The sequence below is a fragment of the Phytophthora cinnamomi genome (genome assembly GCF_018691715.1).
Source record: "Phytophthora cinnamomi strain GKB4 chromosome Unknown Contig83, whole genome shotgun sequence".
In the NCBI taxonomy this organism is placed as follows: domain Eukaryota; phylum Oomycota; class Peronosporomycetes; order Peronosporales; family Peronosporaceae; genus Phytophthora; species Phytophthora cinnamomi.
This window is the reverse complement of record NW_027151016.1, coordinates 839945-861367: the sequence shown is the minus strand read 5'-3', so window position 1 is coordinate 861367 and position 21423 is coordinate 839945. Positions and strand designations below refer to the sequence as shown.

General features: G+C 56.1%; 1 protein-coding gene across 1 annotated transcript; it reads left to right on the top strand.

Moving 5' to 3' along the window:
• Window positions 1–1604: 1604 nt before the first annotated feature.
• IUM83_11377 (reverse transcriptase) lies at window positions 1605–2015 on the top strand (the record flags this gene model as incomplete). Its single annotated transcript, XM_067935933.1, has 1 exon — window positions 1605–2015. The coding sequence occupies one exon, from the start codon at window positions 1605–1607 to the stop codon at window positions 2013–2015; it is 411 nt and encodes a 136-aa protein (XP_067784969.1).
• Window positions 2016–21423: the final 19408 nt, after the last annotated feature.

Here is a 21423-nt window from a genome sequence, read left to right as displayed (position 1 = left end):
GCGGAGTTCCTCGACCTTCAGCAGGGTAAGCATGACGTCCATGCTTACGCGCAGCGCGCACGATACTTGGTATCAAATATCGTGACCAACCCGATAGCCGAGGCGACTAAAGTCGTCACGTTGATGAAGGGACTGAGAGATGGGCCTGTGAAGACCTATCTCTTCCGAGAGTACCCGAGTACTCTCGAAGCTGCAATCACCCTTGCCATGCAAGAAGAGTTTAGCCTGCGGGAGGCTAAACTCCATGCAAATGTACCGAGGCCGCAACCACGCCCGGTATCGAGGACGGGAGGTCCAGAACCAATGGACCTCTCGAACGCAACAACTGCTGGTTACCAGCAGCAGGGAGGTAGCGTGCGATGCTTCCGTTGCGGAAGGATCGGTCACTTTGCACGGAAGTGCACAGTTCCCATACCCCCTGGAGGTGGCCGTCGTGGCGATGCTAGGCATCGCCGCGGACCAACACAAAACGCGAACATCCAGTAGGCGTGGGGCGCCCTACTGTTAATGCAGTCACACGTGCCGACATCGGACACACTGAGGACTACAGCCCCCAGTGAGACTAGCTCTCCCTGCAAGAAACGAGATGACAGGCCGAACCTAGTCATCTTGAAGGTTTACTCGAAGAGAGCGAGTGACTCTCTTCGAGCATTGGTAGCTTCAGGCGGGTCGAACAACTTTGTTCGACTACGGAGCCTGCCGAGACTTGACTTCGAGGAGGCGCATGTACCTCGAAGTCTTCTGGAAGTTCGATTAGCAACAGGTGCCATCGTGAAGACCGAGAAGCGCGTCGTGAACGTGCGCTTCTCGTACAAATAACGTGTGTTTGTCGAACACTTTATCGTCCTGGACCTGGACGATAAGTTCGACGTGGTAATGGGCATGCCGTGGCTTGCACGGCATGATCCAGTAATTGACTGGAAGAAGCGCACGAGCGTGCGCTTCGGCCGCGACAGCGGAACAGAGAGCGATGGCCCTGTTACCGCCGCGCACACACCAACAGGTGCGCGCGGCTTACCAGTCGAGACAGCGCTTAATGCTGCTGTCCTAGAGTACCCAGGAAGTGCGCGAAGGCGCGCACAAGTGAGACCAACGCCGGCAATGCTGCCGACGTCAGAAGAAGGAGATGGACTGGTTCCGGGAACCAATACCCACGTTCAAGCGTGTAAGCGACAGTCCCTTCCCCGAAGAGGTCAGGTCGACAACGACGCGTTGACTCCGGGAGTCGACGCACCCCCAGTGATGAGGGGCTCCGCCAATAAATGGCGTCGAGGTGACAACGGTGTGTTAACTCCCGGAGTTGACGCTGCAAACAGTACAGACAGTTGCAAACGTACCGCACTGACGCAATTTGCATGCTGTCGTGCAGCCCGGCTGCACGACGAAGCGCCATGCGATTAAGCCGGGCTTGATATCGCGCGCCCGCGGACAGGGTCTGCTGGCGAAGGAACACATCTCCGTGCACACGAAGGAACATGCGGTCAAGCCGGGCTTGATACCGCGCGTCGCGGACAGGGTCCGCCGGCGAACAACTGTCCACGGCCGGGCCTGGACCAGACGAACAACTGTGCGGAGCCCGGCTCCGCGCAACAAGAAGACGGCGCATGCGGAGAACGCTGCGCAAGTCTCGGTCCGGGACTGAGGCGCCACGAGAACCGTCTGCTGGGCAGACTGAGGCGGTGACACCGGACGTCGAGACGCTAAGCGTCTTGACGCGTACCGATACTGAATTCCAGTATCATGAAATGGAACTCGCTAATCCTTCGACGACGGCGTCGGAGTTGACTTCGCTTCCAGTCATGAGCTGGAAGCGCTTCACGCGCGACTTGCACGATGGACGCATCGAGCCGGTCAGCGTTCTTTCGAACAGCGAAAGAACGAAGAGCGAGAGCGAAGAGCTGAGGCAGCTCTTCATGGGAAGTACCACTGAGAGTGAAGACACTGTCAGCGCGAAGACGAAGCGAGAGTGCTTCAAGGAACAAGTCTGGGACTCGCTGAAGTCGAATCCCTATTAAGAATTGTTGAGGGAGTACAAGGACGTACTCCCGGAAGAAATTCCTGCGGAGCTTCCGCAGGATAAAGGCATTCAGCACGAGATTAATCTCGTGCCGGGCACAAAGTATTGTGTTACGCGGCTGTGGTCACTGCCGCGAGAGCAAGTAAAATCAATCGACGACTTCTTTGAACGCCCCTGCGAACTTCAACACGTGCGTGACGCACTTGTTGCGCTCGGTGCGCGACTTCGCACCGAGCTACTTCGATGATGTGTTCATTCACAGCCGAGCTGTGGACGGGGAGACCGACGTAGAGATGCAAAGGGTGCATCTCCGGAAGCTACTTGAGCTTATGCGAAATCATAAGCTCTACGCGAACCTGAAGAAGTGTACCTTCGGGGCGAGCGAGATACCCGTCCTCGGGTGTCTCGTAGGGAAAAATGGTGTTCGCCCTGACCCGGAAAAGGTCAGAGTGATTAATGAATGGCCAACGCCTTCAAGTGTCAAGGAACTGAGGCAGTTCCTTGGCTTGGCCACGTACTTGTGCAAGTACGTGGAGGATTATGCGGGCAAGATCCGCCCGCTGTCACTGCTTCTTATGAAGGAAGCTGTGTGGAATTGGACAACCGATTGCCAAAAGGCATTCGATGCAGTCAAGCGGGGCTTGACTGAGGCGCCGATCTTGGCAGTGGCTGACCAAGATCGCCCATTTCACGTAGTGTGTGATGCATCCGATGTCGCGATCGGAAGTGCATTGATGCAGCACGGTCACGAGGGCCGTGATCGTGTCGTCTACTACCAATCGCGTCAGCTGAAGCCAGCTGAGCGCAACTATCCGGTGCATGACAAGGAACTCCTTGTCATGAAATATGCACTCGCGAGGTTCCGAGTGTATTTGCTTGGAAGTAGACCATTTGTGGTCTACACCGACCATGCATCACTGCGCACTGCAGTGAAGTCACCACACATTTCACAGAGAATGGCGAGATGGCTCTCATTCTTTGCGGAGTATAACTTCCGGGTCGAATACAAACCTGGAAGATTGAATGTGGTGGCCGACGCGTTATCACGTCGGCCGGACTACGCAGAAGCTGCTGACGTCAATGCCATTGACGTCATGCGATCAAGCAAACCCACATCGTCTCTGTTGGACGATGTGAAGGCCGCGTACGCGCACGACGCGGACACGAAGCTCTTGCTGGCCTATGGCACAGCGTCTTCTGACAGGTCCCGTCAGAAGCTGCCCAAGCACCTTCGAGCGCGTGCACACCGCTTTCGAGTGCACGACGGATTGCTGCTTTACAATCCAGTCGATGACAACGCGGATCGCGTTGTCGTGCCGAACGATCATGACCTGCGACTCAGGATCATGTACGAATATCATGATGCCCCGACTGCGGGACATCTCGGACGTGAGAAGACATACGTCCTTCTCACGCGCGACTTCTACTGGCACCACCAGTATAAGTGGGTGCGCAAGTACATCCGTGCTTGCGAGGTATGCCAACGCGTAAAGCCTGCGCCATTCGCGCAGGTTCCTTTAAACAATCGCTACCGACTCCGTCGGAGTGTTGGAAGTCCATGTCTTTGGACTTCATCTTTGGTCTTCCCCCGGACAGCGGAGGGAATACCGGTGTTGTGGTCTTCGTCGACCGCTTCAGCAAGATGGTACATATTGCTGCGGTGCCGGCAGAAGTGACCGCGAAGCAGACGGCCCGTCTGTTCGTCGACATGGTGTTCAAACACCATGGCATGCCGACTGACATTGTGTCGGACCGAGACCCGCGCTTCACAGCGCATCTGTGGCAAGAAGTGTTTACACTTCTTGGGAGCCAGCTCTCAATGTCGACTGCGGATCATCCGCAGACGGACGGCCAAACCGAGCGCGTGAATCGCGTGCTCGTCGATATGTTGAAGAGCTACGCTCACTCGTTCCAATACTGGAGCGAGTGCTTATCGATGGCGGAATTCGCCATCAATAACTCAGTGCATGCCTCGACCGGGCATACACCGAAGAATTTAGCACGGAGCTCTTTGATACTCTTGGGCACACGGAACGACGTGTACCCTAGCGATGATCCAGCGCTCGTACTACTTCCGCTGCACCAGCGCGTACTGCTCCTCGTACGCCCTCACCATTTCCGGAACGGCCTCCAGCAAGACGTTCCGCGGCTCCCATGTATCTTGATGGGGAGGAAATCCTCTCCAACGAATACGAAAACGAGCCCCTTGAGGGTTCGTTTTCGGGATACTATGGTCAACAATCCGCCCAACAATCCAGCGGGTTGAGCCGCAGGCGTCACGGATTGGCGGTGGCGGGGGTGGGAACACGCCCCGGGTATGATCTGCCCCGGGCTGATCAGTATGCGTCTCTCCACGACCGGGTGACCATCGTGGAGCGTCTGCAGGGCGCTGAGTTCGCCGCCCTGAGCAGGAGCTGGCGAACTAGAAGGCCCAAGTCGCGGCGGTCTCGCAGACCGCCTCGAATATCCAGGCCGAGTTGGGGACCCAGATGAAGGGGTTGCTCCAGCGCGTCCGCGCGCTGGAGGAGAAGCTGCTCGTCGCCGAGGCCAAGGCTTCCGCTTCTGCCGAGGCTTCGGGTCAGCCGAGCTAATGGCTCGTGCTGCAGGTACGGCTTCAGCCGCCCGACGTAAAAGGTCGGATGGAGGCGCATGCTAGAGGGTATGTCTAGCGTGTAAGCGTTGCCGTGCCGTGCCGTGCCAACACAGTGAATGGCCCGATGAAGCGCGGAGCAAGCTTGCACGCTCCGAAATCGGAAACTGCATGTTTAGGCAGGTTTTGAGTAGCTAACAAAATCAATGAACTAACTTTGAATTCATTTGTGTTGCCGCTGCCAATATTATCGGCGTTCAGCTTCTGTTGGTCAACAGAAGCTGCTATTGCATCTTGGACAAACCGAATTACGGCTTGTCGTTTATTGATGAAGTCAATCGCATCCGAGCTGAACTCGTTGAGCTCGCTCTCCGCAAGAGGCCCGGCCTCTGCGTGGTTCTTCGTGGTGTCTGCGCCCTGCGCAGGCCGGTGGTCCTTGTTCCTAGTGGAGTCTGTGCTCTGCACAGACTCGTTCTCCTTGTTCTGGGGGTCAGCGCCCTGCGCTGACCCTTGGTTCTTCCTGCCAAGGTCTGCGCCCCGCGCCGACCTGGTTGTCTTGTTTCTTGTTCTCGCGGCTGACACTGTGCAGGTGTCAGCGGCTTTTTGCGGCTGCTGTGTTGCAGTCGTAGATCCTCCCCCACTTAAAGTGAGAGCCACCACTCCGAGTAAACTCGGCAGACGTGGATGCCGCATGGCATTCACATAAAACGGTGTATGCCCGGTCGAGGCATGCACCGAGTTGTTGATGGCGAATTCCGCCATCGATAAGCACTCGCTCCAGTATTGGAACGAGTGAGCGTAGCTCTTCAACATATCGACGAGCACGCGATTCACGCGCTCGGTTTGGCCGTCCGTCTGCGGATGATCCGCAGTCGACATTGAGAGCTGGCTCCCAAGAAGTGTAAACACTTCTTGCCACAGATGCGCTGTGAGCGCGGGTCTCGGTCCGACACAATGTCAGTCGGCATGCCATGGTGTTTGAACACCATGTCGACGAACAGACGGGCCGTCTGCTTCGCGGTCACTTCTGCCGGCACCGCAGCAAGATGTACCATCTTGCTGAAGCGGTCGACGAAGACCACAACACCGGTATTCCCTCCGCTGTCCGGGGGAAAGACCAAAGATGAAGTCCAAAGACATGGACTTCCAACACTCCGACGGAGTCGGTAGCGATTGTTTAAAGGAACCTGCGCGAATGGCGCAGGCTTTACGCGTTGGCATACCTCGCAAGCACGGATGTACTTGCGCACCCACTTATACTGGTGGTGCCAGTAGAAGTCGCGCGTGAGAAGGACGTATGTCTTCTCACGTCCGAGATGTCCCGCAGTCGGGGCATCATGATATTCGTACATGATCCTGAGTCGCAGGTCATGATCGTTCGGCACGACAACGCGATCCGCGTTGTCATCGACTGGATTGTAAAGCAGCAATCCGTCGTGCACTCGAAAGCGGTGTGCACGCGCTCGAAGGTGCTTGGGCAGCTTCTGACGGGACCTGTCAGAAGACGCTGTGCCATAGGCCAGCAAGAGCTTCGTGTCCGCGTCGTGCGCGTACGCGGCCTTCACATCGTCCAACAGAGACGATGTGGGTTTGCTTGATCGCATGACGTCAATGGCATTGACGTCAGCAGCTTCTGCGTAGTCCGGCCGACGTGATAACGCGTCGGCCACCACATTCAATCTTCCAGGTTTGTATTCGACCCGGAAGTTATACTCCGCAAAGAATGAGAGCCATCTCGCCATTCTCTGTGAAATGTGTGGTGACTTCACTGCAGTGCGCAGTGATGCATGGTCGGTGTAGACCACAAATGGTCTACTTCCAAGCAAATACACTCGGAACCTCGCGAGTGCATATTTCATGACAAGGAGTTCCTTGTCATGCACCGGATAGTTGCGCTCAGCTGGCTTCAGCTGACGCGATTGGTAGTAGACGACACGATCACGGCCCTCGTGACCGTGCTGCATCAATGCACTTCCGATCGCGACATCGGATGCATCACACACTACGTGAAATGGGCGATCTTGGTCAGCCACTGCCAAGATCGGCGCCTCAGTCAAGCCCCGCTTGACTGCATCGAATGCCTTTTGGCAATCGGTTGTCCAATTCCACACAGCTTCCTTCATAAGAAGCAGTGACAGCGGGCGGATCTTGCCCGCATAATCCTCCACGTACTTGCACAAGTACGTGGCCAAGCCAAGGAACTGCCTCAGTTCCTTGACACTTGAAGGCGTTGGCCATTCATTAATCACTCTGACCTTTTCCGGGTCAGGGCGAACACCATTTTTCCCTACGAGACACCCGAGGACGGGTATCTCGCTCGCCCCGAAGGTACACTTCTTCAGGTTCGCGTAGAGCTTATGATTTCGCATAAGCTCAAGTAACTTCCGGAGATGCACCCTTTGCATCTCTACGTCGGTCTCCCCGTCCACAGCTCGGCTGTGAATGAACACATCATCGAAGTAGCTCGGTGCGAAGTCGCGCACCGAGCGCAACAAGTGCGTCACGCACGTGTTGAAGTTCGCAGGGGTGTTCAAAGAAGTCGTCGATTGATTTAACTTGCTCTCGCGGCAGTGACCACAGCCGCGTAACACAATACTTTGTGCCCGGCACGAGATTAATCTCGTGCTGAATGCCTTTATCCTGCGGAAGCTCCGCAGGAATTTCTTCCGGGAGTACGTCCTTGTACTCCCTCAACAATTCTTAATAGGGATTCGACTTCAGCGAGTCCCAGACTTGTTCCTTGAAGCACTCTCGCTTCGTCTTCGCGCTGACAGTGTCTTCACTCTCAGTGGTACTTCCCATGAAGAGCTGCCTCAGCTCTTCGCTCTCGCTCTTCGTTCTTTCGCTGTTCGAAAGAACGCTGACCGCTCGATGCGTCCATCGTGCAAGTCGCGCGTGAAGCGCTTCCAGCTCATGACTGGAAGCGAAGTCAACTCCGACGCCGTCGTCGAAGGATTAGCGAGTTCCATTTCATGATACTGGAATTCAGTATCGGTACGCGTCAAGACGCTTAGCGTCTCGACGTCCGGTGTCACCGCCTCAGTCTGCCCAGCAGACGGTTCTCGTGGCGCCTCAGTCCTGGACCGAGACTTGCGCAGCGTTCTCCGCATGCGCCGTCTTCTTGTTGCGCGGAGCCGGGCTCCGCACAGTTGTTCGTCTGGTCCAGGCCCGGCCGTGGACAGTTGTTCGCCGGCGGACCCTGTCCGCGACGCGCGGTATCAAGCCCGGCTTGACCGCATGTTCCTTCGTGTGCACGGAGATGTGTTCCTTCGCCAGCAGACCCTGTCCGCGGGCGCGCGATATCAAGCCCGGCTTAATCGCATGGCGCTTCGTCGTGCAGCCGGGCTGCACGACAGCATGCAAATTGCGTCAGTGCGGTACGTTTGCAACCGTCCGCACTGTTTGCAGCATCAACTCCCGGAGTCGACACGCCTTCGTCACCTCGACGCCATTCATTGGCGGAGCCCCTCATGACCGAGGGTGCGTCGGCTCCCGGAGCCGACGCGTCGTTGTCGACCTGACCTCTTCGGGCAGGGACTGTCCCTTACACACTTGAATGTGAGTGTTGGCTCCCGGAACCAGCACATTTTTTTCTTCTGACGTCGGCAGCATTGCCGGCGTTGGTCTCACTTGTGCGCGCCTTCGCGCACTTCCTGGGTACTCTAGGACAGCAGCATTAAGCGCTGTCTCGACTGGTAAGCCGCGCGCACCTGTTGGTGTGTGCGCGGCGGTAACAGGGCCATCGCTCTCTGTTCCGCTGTCGCGGCCGAAGCGCACGCTCGTGCGCTTCTTCCAGTCAATTACTGGATCATGCCGTGCAAGCCACGGCATGCCCATTACCACGTCGAACTTATCGTCCAGGTCCAGGACGATAAAGTGTTCGACAAACACACGTTATTTGTACGAGAAGCGCACGTTCACGACGCGCTTCTCGGTCTTCACGATGGCACCTGTTGCTAATCGAACTTCCAGAAGACTTCGAGGTACATGCGCCTCCTCGAAGTCAAGTCTCGGCAGGCTCCGTAGTCGAACAAAGTTGTTCGACCCGCCTGAAGCTACCAATGCTCGAAGAGAGTCACTCGCTCTCTTCGAGTAAACCTTCAAGATGACTAGGTTCGGCCTGTCATCTCGTTTCTTGCAGGGAGAGCTAGTCTCACTGGGGGCTGTAGTCCTCAGTGTGTCCGATGTCGGCACGTGTGACTGCATTAACAGTAGGGCGCCCCACGCCTACTGGATGTTCGCGTTTTGTGTTGGTCCGCGGCGATGCCTAGCATCGCCACGACGGCCACCTCCAGGGGGTATGGGAACTGTGCACTTCCGTGCAAAGTGACCGATCCTTCCGCAACGGAAGCATCGCACGCTACCTCCCTGCTGCTGGTAACCAGCAGTTGTTGCGTTCGAGAGGTCCATTGGTTCTGGACCTCCCGTCCTCGATACCGGGCGTGGTTGCGGCCTCGGTACATTTGCATGGAGTTTAGCCTCCCGCAGGCTAAACTCTTCTTGCATGGCAAGGGTGATTGCAGCTTCGAGAGTACTCGGGTACTCTCGGAAGAGATAGGTCTTCACAGGCCCATCTCTCAGTCCCTTCATCAACGTGACGACTTTAGTCGCCTCGGCTATCGGGTTGGTCACGATATTTGATACCAAGTATCGTGCGCGCTGCGCGTAAGCATGGACGTCATGCTTACCCTGCTGAAGGTCGAGGAACTCCGCCCTCGACCGGAACTCGTTTTGCGGGGGCTCAAACGCTTGTCTGAGCTCCTCTTTGAATACCTCGTAGGTGCTGCAGCACGTAGGATCGGAGAGTCGGCGCCCATACGCCCAACCCCTTGCGCGTCCGCCAAGGCAGGACATGGCGAACGCGACCTTCGACAGCGGGTCGACGATGCGTCGAGCCGCTATGGCTGTGTCGAGCTCGACAAGCCATCGGAGGAGAGGCTCGCCCTCTCTTCCCACGTAATTGCTCACGCTCAATTTCAATGATTGAGCACGCGGTGTCGTCCCTGACGACGCCGTCCCTGACGACGCCGTCACTGACGACGCCGTCACTGAGGAAGCAGTATCACGCTGCTCCTTCATGATGAATCCTAGAGCAACACCATGTTGCTCCGTCGGCGATAGCGTACGCAGCATCGTAGCTATCGCCGCTTCGCCAATGACTGTTGACAGTCGTGTAGGAATTCACGATTTTACGAGTCCTCGTCCTCAGCCTCGACAAATGGGACGAGTCCTACCTACAACACACGCTTCCCTCGAAAGGTCGGCGAAGATTGTTGGGATTAAACCTGAAAACCAGGTCCGATCCCTTACACCGGGCTGGAAATATGCCTTGTGTTGAAGTATCGGTCAGATAGGTAGAGCCCACACAAAGGCACCGCCAGCCACGAGCAACGGCTGGGGTGCGTAAATATAAACGCTTTCGCGCTAAACCCACTGTGGTCCCTCAGAAAGGAAGGGTACCGGGCCGGTCAAAGCCTTTAACAGGGGCGCCGAGGTGAAACCTCGGCCAAAGAGTCAAACACACTGGGGGGTCACGCCACGCACCCAGGTCAACGTACAAACGTACAGTGAGGACTCTCTATCTCCCAGCACTCGGCCACTATCCACTCTTGGCCTTTCCAGGACGAACTCTCGGCCAATGTACCTTAAGCTCGCCGGCAGCCATACCCCGCGTCGGCCGAGCGTATCCAGACCCTACAGCTAAGTTAGCTAGACTTACCGTAGATGGACTTGACCCTGGTGGCTTGGAGGAATATTCTCCTCTGATTTAATAGTTAGAGGCGGTGAGGCCTCGACTATAACTAATCCCTAATGTCTATACAAATATCTAGTGTTGACCGAGCTGTCGGTCTGATCCTACAACCGGACGAGCATTCGCCTTAAGTCCGGATTCGTAATAAGCGGCAACAAGGGTATCCACTATGACTACCTGGAGGGCTCGGCGGGATTTATTAGGACCCGCCGAGCCCCGCAGTCACTAACTAGCTTCCTGTCGCTCTGCGCGCGATAAATGTGAGTAGCCCATAGGAGACCTCGGTCATCTTCTCTCAAAGCCTCGACGCCGTTAGACCTCGGTCTGGCGGCTCCACTCCGCAGTCAAAACCCAATCTCACATCCATCCTTTGGTGGAGGGCACGGGTTTGTGAGGAGCGGAAGTCAGCGAGCTCAGCTGATTTCCGGATGATCAACTGGCTTGGTTGCCTGGTCTCGGCGAGGACCGCCACCGCTGTCCCGGAAGGGCCGAACCGCTGGGGACAACCTAGCGCAGACCGATAAGCGTCGAGTAGCTCGGCGATTGTTGTGTCTGTTGCGAGGACTAATTTGTGCGTTCTGCTACACCACAGCTGCCGGTGACGCAGGTACAAGTCAACCATCGCCTACGGGCGCTGCGTGTTCCGTTTCAATTGTTAGTGCTGGTCTATCCGCCACCGGCAACTCGCAGGACTCTAGTGATGCTGTATCGCGTGATTTCGTCGAGCAGCTCATCATGGAGGCTTGTGCGGAGTCGTCGGGGCGCGTGATTGCTGTGCTGGGCCCTCGGCTTGAGTCTCTCAGACGACTCGCCGTCAACGTGCACCAGGGTCTCAGCATCCGCGGGGACCGCCATGTTGTATCACGTTTGGCTGCTGCTCACTCGCTGGATAACGTGGAGCGGCGGCCGCCCCAACCTGGGCGTGCACGATGACGTGACCTCGGGCGTGGTCGTGATGCACGGCTAGCTGCATTATGCTTGAAGCCGCGGGCACTGCTACCGAGAGCGCGATGATGTGGGAGTCGCTCAAGCACGAGAAGGCTCGCGGTGGCGTGGGCAAATGGGAGCTGTGCAGACGAAAACCCGCACTTCAACCAGCTCACTAAATTCATGCTTCACGAATGCGACCGTCAAAGCCTCGAACAAGATGTTGTTCCAACAGATGATTGTAGCTTGCGCGTACAGATTCATGCGCGAGAAGCGAAGCTCAGTGATGTTGCTTGCAGATGAACTTGGTTCTTTCTCGAAGGCGTTCGCCGTACGGACTCTTGGCAATCCGATCCACGCCGAGATCTTGTACATCGTCGCGTATATCGATACCGATCGCCTTCGAGACCTTTGTCGCAACCGCAACTTGTACCTAGACCATGCCTATGTCGAAGAAGACGTCACGTGCGGTGATATCGCCCAGTTCTCGCAACAACAGTGTCACACCCCCGGCAGCACTTCCCCGACGTTCAGATTAGGGTTGCAACGAGCACAGGCGACCTCAGCCCGTGAAACCTGAGCAAAAATGGACATAACAGCACGTTCCGCACTCGCTGAAGACAGTACCGACGTTTGTTGTCCTGGCACAGGTGTTGCTGGTGTGCGTGGAGATACCAGAGGCGGTGTCGCTGCTACACATGTTCCCGTTGCTTCTGGAGACCGTGACTGAAGCGCTGCTCGTTCTCGGTGATCTTCAGGAGGCGTCGGCGCCACGTCACCAGCTGTGAGTGGTGTCGGAGCTCCAGCAAGGCTCCGAAGTTGCCGCGCGACAGCAGGAGGGCGACCACGAGGACGTCGACCTGCTATGAAGAAAGAGGCAGGAAAACGCGGGATGTCCCGATCCCATGTTCGGTACAGCGCCTGGCTGGCGCAGCGTGGCCGCGGTATGCCCCGTGGGTTGCATGCGGAGCGCGACGTGATTCCATGAGATCCGCGTACCGCCGCCGGTGAATTCTCGAGCGAGCTGCATAAGCTGCGCCTCGGTCCCGTGCTCGCGCGAAAAGCTCTTCTGCTTCCTAGCAGAGGTGGGTTCATAACTCGCCAAAGCTCCACCAGGAGAGAAGTGCGTATCACCAAGGGTCTTGGACCGCCAATCTATCCAAGGATCGTGGTGTTCCAGCCACGTCATGCCAAGGATGAGATCATATCTCGAATCCAGGTCCAAGACCAGACAGCGTTCCACGCTATCGAAGTCCAAAACCTTCACGCTCAGGTCCACAGGGACCTTGGGCACCGTGACACGAGTGCCCGTCGCGAGACGAACAGTGGCGATGTCACCAACACGCGCTGCTAGTGCCTCAGCATACACCTGAATTTCTTCCATCGTGGAGCGCCGGGCGTAATTACCCGACGCTCCCGAATCGATCAAAATCGCCCATGGATTCTGAAAGTCCTTCACAGTCGCCTGGACGACTAGCAAGCCCGGCTTGCATACACGTTCCGTGTTAGAGAGTACGGCTCGCTTCGGGGCGAAGTCCTGCGGACCTCCACCTCGCCGTGGCTCAACCGAAGTTTGTTCTTCCCCTGTAGGCGCGGGGCGGCCTACTGGGTCTTCCCGTTTCTCCGAGACGAATCAGGGGTATGGCTCGAAGCGGAGCTGTGGCGTGTCGAAGCTTGACGCTGGTTGCGCAGCGGACAGCGAACTCTCAGGTGCCGGGTGTCACCACAGATGAAGCACCTGCGGATACCCCACCGCTGCTCAGCAGCCCGAAGCTCAGCTTCCTCATCTTCAGCGTAGCTGAAATCCATGGGTTTCGGACCACTCGACGATTCAGCGTACGACGCATTCCACCGAAGTCGTGACAACTTAAAATTGAACTCAGCGTTCAACGCGATGTTCACAGCCTCTTCCAAGAGGTGGGATACTGAATACCTCCGTCGTGGTAACCCCAGTGCGCAGACCCTCCATGAACACCGTTACGGTTACTGCCTCGGGTAGAGGATTTGCAGACATGCCTACAATAAGAGTCTTCAACTCCTGGACATAGTCCACCAATTCCTTTTTACTCAGTCGAGTATCCAGGAAACGTGACCGCACGCGATACGCCTGGTTAGGCGGGGCGAACACTCGGGACAGTTGCTGCGTTAGCAGGTCCCACGTCGGGGAGGCCACGTCGACCGACGTCCCGCACGTTAGTACCCACTCGCTCCCTCGTCCACCGAGTTTCGAGATAGCTAGCGCCACGCGCTGCTACTCCGTCCGGAGCTTGGCTGATCCCATAGCCATTTCGACCTCTCGGATCCCCAACAGGAGACTCTCTCCTTCTTTGCCTTCAAAGGTCTTCATGCTCACGGCTTGGGTCTTGGACCAGCGTCGAATGACAACGTGGGCGCCGGGGGCGCCGCAGTCGCGGCCATCCTTTGCTGAAGGTGCCCCAGCAGATCATTCTCGTAGCTCGAGAATGCCTCGAGACGCGCGCTTACGGCGTCGGGGCCTTGCTGTGCAAGTTGCATCACGCCCTCTGGGCTGAGCAAGGACGAGAGCTTGTTAAGCGCTTCCTGCTGGTTCGGGGGCAACTGAGCGAACTGCTCCATCCTCACAGAGGGTCAGTCTTTCCAGACTCAGGTGTCGGATTGACTACAAGTGCTACCCAGTGCATCGGAGTTGCCGTAGCTTTGCGTCAGAGGAAGACGAGTGAGACTCACCGAGTCTTAGCTAAGGATAGCGGTCGTTCTAATACCAGAACGACGTACGAGGCCATACACCCTACAGACTCCAAGAGTCAGCACCAGACTCTTAACTGTAAATCCCAAACTGAATGTATTTCTCTTTGTGTTGGTGTAAATGTATGGCACTCACTATCTAGTATAGTGAGCCTAGTCTCTTGCATATTCATTGGCTATAAAGCCACCTACTGATGTTCCTATTGATTTAGGTTAAGATGTGGACCCCACTAACGGGGTTACACGACTATTAGGCCCTGGTCCAAGTGAAGAACGTGCTCTGAGCTGGGCAATTTCAAGCCTTTGAATTGGCTATCAGTTTTGGTACACTGTACCCATTTGGACCTGGAACACAACTTCCTGGAACCTCAACACGACGTGTGCGAGCCAGAGAATTTTTGTGCTAGAGTAAGCGGGGGCAATCTGTCCCGTAGGCTCCAGTCGCCAGCGTCGATCTTTCGCCAGCGTCGATCTTATATCGCGGCCGTCGAGACAGTGCTCGATGGACTAGCCTTCCAGCTGCTACTACACACGCACACTACATATGAAACACGCATAGCTGCTGGTCGACCCTCCGTGCATCCGGCTGAAGTTGGGGCAATCCGGGAGATCCTCAGGACACCTGCAGGCGTGGGGCGGGCGGGCTAGTCTACCGCGGGGCTGCCAATACCTCTCTTGTCCCTGCACGCTTCTGCTTACGCGGGCTGCCGATACCGCGGTCTCCTTCCTCTCGTGGGGCTGCAGATACTCACTCAGGCACACTCCCATTCGCCACACTTGGACATCTCGCCAACACACACATATTTGCTTCGCATCTTCAGCTTCATTAGAGTAGTTACGGCGTCACCAATGCCGGCAACACCGCGCACCGCTACGGCTTACGCTCCACAGGGCGAATCTAACTCTGCTGCTACATCTACTTCTGCACCTGCTTCTGTCTCGTTACAGCCGCTCACGTGCGATCCTTGCGTCCTTGAAGTGCCGGTTCGTGGCACACCCCAGCTGCCGTCTCCTCGGTGAGCCAGCTGCTCACTGTCATCCGCGCGTCCGTCATCTGGATCGTCCTCGCCGTCATCCACTTGAGCGTCCTTGCCGCTGTCCACTTGAGCGTCCTCGCCGCTGTCCACTTATCCGCCGTCTCTGCTGCTGCTTCGGTTGTCCGTCATCACCACGCAAGGTGGAAGGGCTTCAGTGCTTACACCTTGCTCACTCTCTTCCACCGTGCCTCGAATCGTCCCCGATTCGTCGGTGGTCACGCCGTCATCTTCATCTGGGGTTGCGTTACCGTCATCTTCAAAGCGCGTGCGATACTGCTGTTCTACGCACTCGACTGCTGCAACCTCTGCATTAGTGTTCACAATCAGGTGGGGATATACTTTCGCCAGCTGTATCATCTTCAAACTCGGTGCGTATGCGTCCTTCTTTCCACAGCTGCTCGTAATCTTTTTGATTAATCCAGATGGTGTCCGCTTTAGGGTCAAACCTATCAGCCAAACGGACAATCTGGAACTCCATCGAGTAACGCCCTGTGCGTGCTCGATCCTTCCTTCTACGAAGCTCCACCACGGCTTCGTCGGGAACGATGCGTGGCAGCCTTGGTCTCGGAGACACGAGGCTGTCGACGCCTCGGCGTCCTTGACCAACTAAAACGTATACCCTCGGCTCTTCTTCTGCTTCCTCGGCCGCAGGTTGTCGTCGTCGGTTGAATTACTGCTGTGAGATCTCTTCCTCGTCAGCTGCTGCATTTCTTGCCTCAACTTCGTCAGCATGCGTCTCATCACGTTCTAGGCCGATGTCTGCTCTGCCAGCTTCAGCGCCTTGTCGACGTCTTGCTTCTGCTGCTCCGTCATCTTGAACATAGACTACGTGGTCCACTGCTCCTGCCGCTCGGCTATCACTGGGCTGCTCGGCTGTGTCTGCATCTCTGGCTGACTGCTCAGCAACGCGGGCTGCGGCAAGTGCATCATCATCGGCTGCTGCTGTTGCATCGGGAGCGGCTGCACTGTCACCTTCCAGGCTGACGCCAGCTGCCAATGCTCGAATCGGGCTATCGCCTCTGTGTCGAAGTTGATCGTCATCTTCAGTTCCTGGATAGGGACCTCTTCGAATGCGTGCACGAGTGCGTCCGGCAACGGCATCTCCAAGCGCTGCTGTTGTTCGCGAACGCCGTCGTTTCGGTGCTCGCTCGGCTGCTGCTGATGCATCTGTTGCTATCGGGTGTTTTCGCGGGCGTCCACGACGTCTGCTGCCAGTGTCTCCTGCTGCGTTACCTTGAGCGTTCGGTTATTGCTGCTCGTCTGCTACGGCTGCTGTCCGCTGTTCGTCTGCTGCTTCGGCGTCACGCGCGACAGCTGCTGTTGGGGGCTGCTGTTCGTCTGCTACTTCGGCGGCTGTCGTCTGAGCTGCGGGTAAATTAGCAACTGCGTTTGGAGCCACTGTAGAGGATATATCCACTCCAGTCACTCGGTCGTCGTGCTCCATCACGGAAATATCCGCAGTCCTATCACTTCCATCTATTTGTGGATCATCCATCTGGTCTGATCCATCAATTTCGTCATCTGGATCAATTTCAGCTGCTGCTACGGCTTCTTCATGCAGATCCAACGCGATGTCACGAGCCATCTGCTCCAACAAATTCGTGGGGTAATAATAAGGTAATAAGAACGAGCAATGTGTTACAAGTTCCTTTCCCGACTCAAGCATCTTCACTAAGTTGTTGTCTTATCCTGCAATTCAACAATCTGTCCCGGACCTCTCCGGCGGTGTCCAAACCTCGTGATCCCCGGCCCGCGTGCTGGTCGGTAGACCCACACCAACTGGTCGGTCGAAAACACGGTGCGTTACCGCACATTGCGCTGGTTATAGTACATCGCCTGACGTGTCTGCTCCTTCTGCAATGCTACTGCTGCTAACTCGCGTGCTCTCTGTAGGTCCTGCATTAACACTTCATGGTATTCGTCCAACGTCCGATACGGCCGCCGTAAATGACTACGCCTCAACAACTCAGAAGGCGGTCGCAACTTCCGCCCGAACATCAGCTCGTTCGGTTGGTACCCATGATATTTTTCCATGTGCGGTGAAAACGTTCAACCAGCCCCAATAGCTGCGGTCGATACGGCTCTGGTGTGGACTGCTTCGCGTGCATCAATTCTAGCAATTCAGCTGTCGCTTGACTGCAAAACTCCGCGGCCCCGTCCATCATAATCTCGCGCATGGGTCCGAAAACCAACACAACCCGATGCATTAGAAATCTTGCAACTGCCTTAGCTGTGTGTTCCTTCACTGCTTCTGCCACTGCATACCGCGTCGTGTATTCAATAGCGGCAATCACACAGTGATGACCATTCTCCGTCTCCGGTAAAGGACCCGCTACATCGATAGCCCATCGATCACAAACGTCTCCCGTTCTGACACTTCTCAACGGCGGCACTACAGCTTGGGGTTTTGCCTTGCGCGAACCACAATCCTGGCACGCGGCTACCCAGCTGTACACAGCTTCACGCATATGCGGCCACCAATACATCCTCCGCAGCCGTTCATATGTCTTCGGCATCCGTAGATGTCCAGCCCAAATACTGTCATGTGCTTCTTTGAAAGCTAAAGCCCAATATACCGCGGGCAGGATGATATGCTGCTCTCCCTCGGCTGTAACAATACTCACTAGACCGGCATCATCGGTCACCACCTGCTGTCCTCGGTAGGTGCCCTTCTCCTTCAATGTCTGCACCATCACTGACTTAGCCTGCTCCCGTTTAATGTCCTCATCAGTGAAGTGCACCACGCCCATTTCTGCAGCTTCCACACGTCGGATCACTGCCATTCGAACTACATCGTCTGCTGCGCGTTCAATCTCAGCGTCAATTGCATCTGCATTCTCAGCGCCCATGCTACTTCTGCTACCACAACTCAATTTTGCAACTTCATCGGCAATCTCTTCCATCGTCAGTTTGACTTCAGCGGCTTCACTGCGAGGCTGCTGTGGCGGAGTCATTAGCGTTTCAGCTTCATCCTGCGACAACATCGCTCCTGTGCCCTGGCCGGCAATTTGGCGAATGACTGTCACAACGGGCTCCCCGGTTCCACCTGCCCTTGACTCGCCCTCAACGGCATCTGCGGCACCTCCAATAGCTACCTCTTCGTCGGCGTCCCTTCCCTTTGCTTCTGCGGCGCCGTCTTCAGCTGCTGGTCCTCGGGATAGGGCGTCAGCAACATGGTTTTCCTTCCCCGGCCGATAACAGATCTCAAAATCATACTCCTGCAGTGTCAAAGCCCAGCGGTGTAAGCGTCCAGCTGGCTCTTTTGCCGTCATCAGCCACTTCAGCGCAGAGTGGTATGTCACGATAGTGAACTTGCGCCCGTACAAGTGCGGTCTAAACAAACGCACTGCCCAAACTACTGCCAAACATTCCAACCCCGATATGCTATACTTCGCCACCTGAGGACTGTTCACTTTGGAGGCGTAGGCGACGGGTTGGTCTCCATTCCCTTGATCCTGCGAGGGCACCGCGCCTAGCCCTGTCTTCGAAGCATCCGTTGTCAGCTTGAAGGGTAGTTGATAATCAGGATAAATCAACACCGGCTTCTGACTTAACCAGGCCTTGGCCCATGCAAAGGCCTCTTCTTGCCGGTGTCCCCATGTCCTTTCACTGCTCTTCTTCAACAGCGTCGTTAGTGGAGCCATTCGTGTGCCGAATTCTGGCATGAATCTCCTGTAATATCCCGCTAAAGCTACAAATCTGCGAACGGCTGCTTCATCTTCTGGCTTTGGGAACTCAGTGGTCGCTCTGATCAAGCGGCTTGTTGGCTTGATACCTTCGGGTGTCAAGTCATGACCCAGGTACTCCATGCTTGCTGCAAACGTGCATTTATCTGCTTTCAAATTCAGACCAGCTTCTGCAAGTCTCTCCAAAACCACTGCAAGCTCCACGACATGTCTCGCGACCGTGCCTCGGGTAAAGATGATCACGTCGTCCAAGTAAACCAAACAACAAATCCACGTGAGGCCCCTCAACACGCAATTCATCAATCTCTGAAAGGTACTCGGCGCATTGCAAAGACCAAATGGCGTTCGCACGAATTGAAACAGCCCTCGGCGAGTTGTAAAGACCGCCTTCGGCTTATCCTCCTCTGCTACGCCCAGCTGCCAATATCCGGCGTGTAGATCTAGGCTTGTAAACCGTCGAGTTCCATGCAAGGCCTCCAGGGTCTCGTCCACACGCGGCAAGGGATATACCTATTTTACTGTGACTGCATTCAATGCCCGATAATCAATGCAGAAGCGCACGGTGCCCTCTTTCTTCTTCACTAAGACGACTGGGAAACCCCAAGCGCCTGACCCTTCTTCATTGACTCCGTTTTTCAGCATCTCATCCACTTCCTTGTCGATAATAGCGTGCTCGGCTACGGCGTATCGTCTACGGCGCAGCATAATTGGCGCTGCATCGCCCGTGTTGATATGATGCACTACTCCCGTCTTGGAGAGCGGCGGACAGCCTTCCTTCTTCTCGACAATGTCGGGATACTGCCTCAGCAATGCAATGACTAGGTCACGGTCTTCCGCTACCATCTCACCAATTTCCAGCTTATCCTCGTCCTTTAAGGGTTTAGCGTCGGCCTTACGCAGCGTCTGGACCCATTCGGCCACTCGAGCCCTTTCCAACTCGCCATTCAGAGACAGGATCTGCATGTCAACATCAGCAGGAATCCACGTCCCTAGCGCTTCTCGAGCTAGCAGCTTCTCGCGGCGGCCTTTTACGTTGAACACTACTATCCGAACATTCCCGTTGCGCACCGTGGCGACTGTGGGCGCTAGCATTAAATGTCTTCTGCCTCCAGCCTCGGCAAGAACACACCAGTGGTGCCATCCTCTGCATCCACTGCGACTCGCAATATGCTGCGGATGTTAGTGGCTAACTTCATGGTCTTAGCCAGCCGTACCACAGCCCGTCTGGTGCCATTCGCTTGTAGCAGCAAACTCACTCCATAACAGGTGAAGGGTAAGATCACCTTCTGTCCAGCTTCGTCGCGGTACTTTAGTTCACGGCTGCCGAAATCCATTTTAACCTGCTTGTCCACCATCCAATTCTCACCGATCAGGAACTCGTCGCCCTGGCCTTCAACCAACAATGCATCCACGACTATTCGCTGCTGGTATCGCGTCGTGCCCGTGAATCTCCGTACACCAAGTTCCTGGTTGATGCCTCCGCCGAATCCCTCAACAATGTACACCGGCGCGTTGCGCGTCACATAGTACCCGTACTTGCGTAAACCTTCACCAGCCACACTATACTGGGCGCAAGTGTCCAGCTTCACTTCCTGCGTGTGTCTCTTCGGGCAAACAGCTAGAACTGCCGCTGCTCGTGGCGCGCAAAATCCCCACTCGTATCGTCGGCTTCTGTCCGCAACTCTACGTCTCCGTAATTCCCTTGCTGTTCATAGTGGTAGCTGCTCTTGGCTCGGCGTCTTCTATCCTGCTCACTTGCTGCTCGACCAGCTGCTTCTGCTACGTTCAGACGCCTCTGCCGTTCTCGGCGTTGCTGCAGTATTCTTATGCATCTTGCCACCCGGTACGACTTGGCTTCTTTCTCGGCTCGGCGGCGTGCTGCACGCATTTGCCACCGCGAGCCAGTTTCTTCGAGCGTCTCGGGCGCCTTGTCAGCATACTGCTGCACAATCCTCTGCCACTCCTCGTCGGTAATGGTTGCTGGCTGCTGAGTCTTCTGCTGTGCCACCGCTGGCACAGTTTCGACTGCTGTCGATGGTCCAGGCTTGACGTGCTCGTCGTCAGCTGCTGCGACAGCGGTCGTCCACTTCAAGCGCCTCTTGCGTTCCTCTCGCAGCACAACTGCTGCTGCTATTTGCGTGTCTCGACGGTCGTGTTCCAGATGCAACAGATCGGACACCTCGCGCAGTTCGGCTATCACTCTCTGAACCTTCTTCCGCAGCACGTTAGCACGTTCGGTGTACTATGTACGAATCTCTGCCGCCAGTATGCGCTTGCCTCGGCTACCTCTTGCTTCGTTCTTCGCTGTCGCCTCTTAGCGGCCGTGGTCCGGCCTCCGCTCAGCAACAGGCGTTTCCTCATCAATCCCTGCGGTGTCTTTTGCACGTCAGCTGCACTACCTTCGGCTGTCGGCGTCTGCGCGAGCGCAGGAGCGCCTCCACTGTCTGCTAACACGGCCAGTACTGCTGCTGCACCCTCCTTGGTTCCCGCATCGGCCATATCTTCACTCTCGGCCTCTTCGTCTTCACACGCGCTGCTGCTCTTCCCCCAGACTGGACTACTAGCCGCAGACTCGCTCTTCCCCCAGATTGGTGCACTCCGCGGGACCTCTGTCTTTTGTCCTGCTCTGGGTGCTTCACTGCGCATCGTACGCCGTCTCTCTTGGTGTTTAATACACCGGTTCCGTCTGT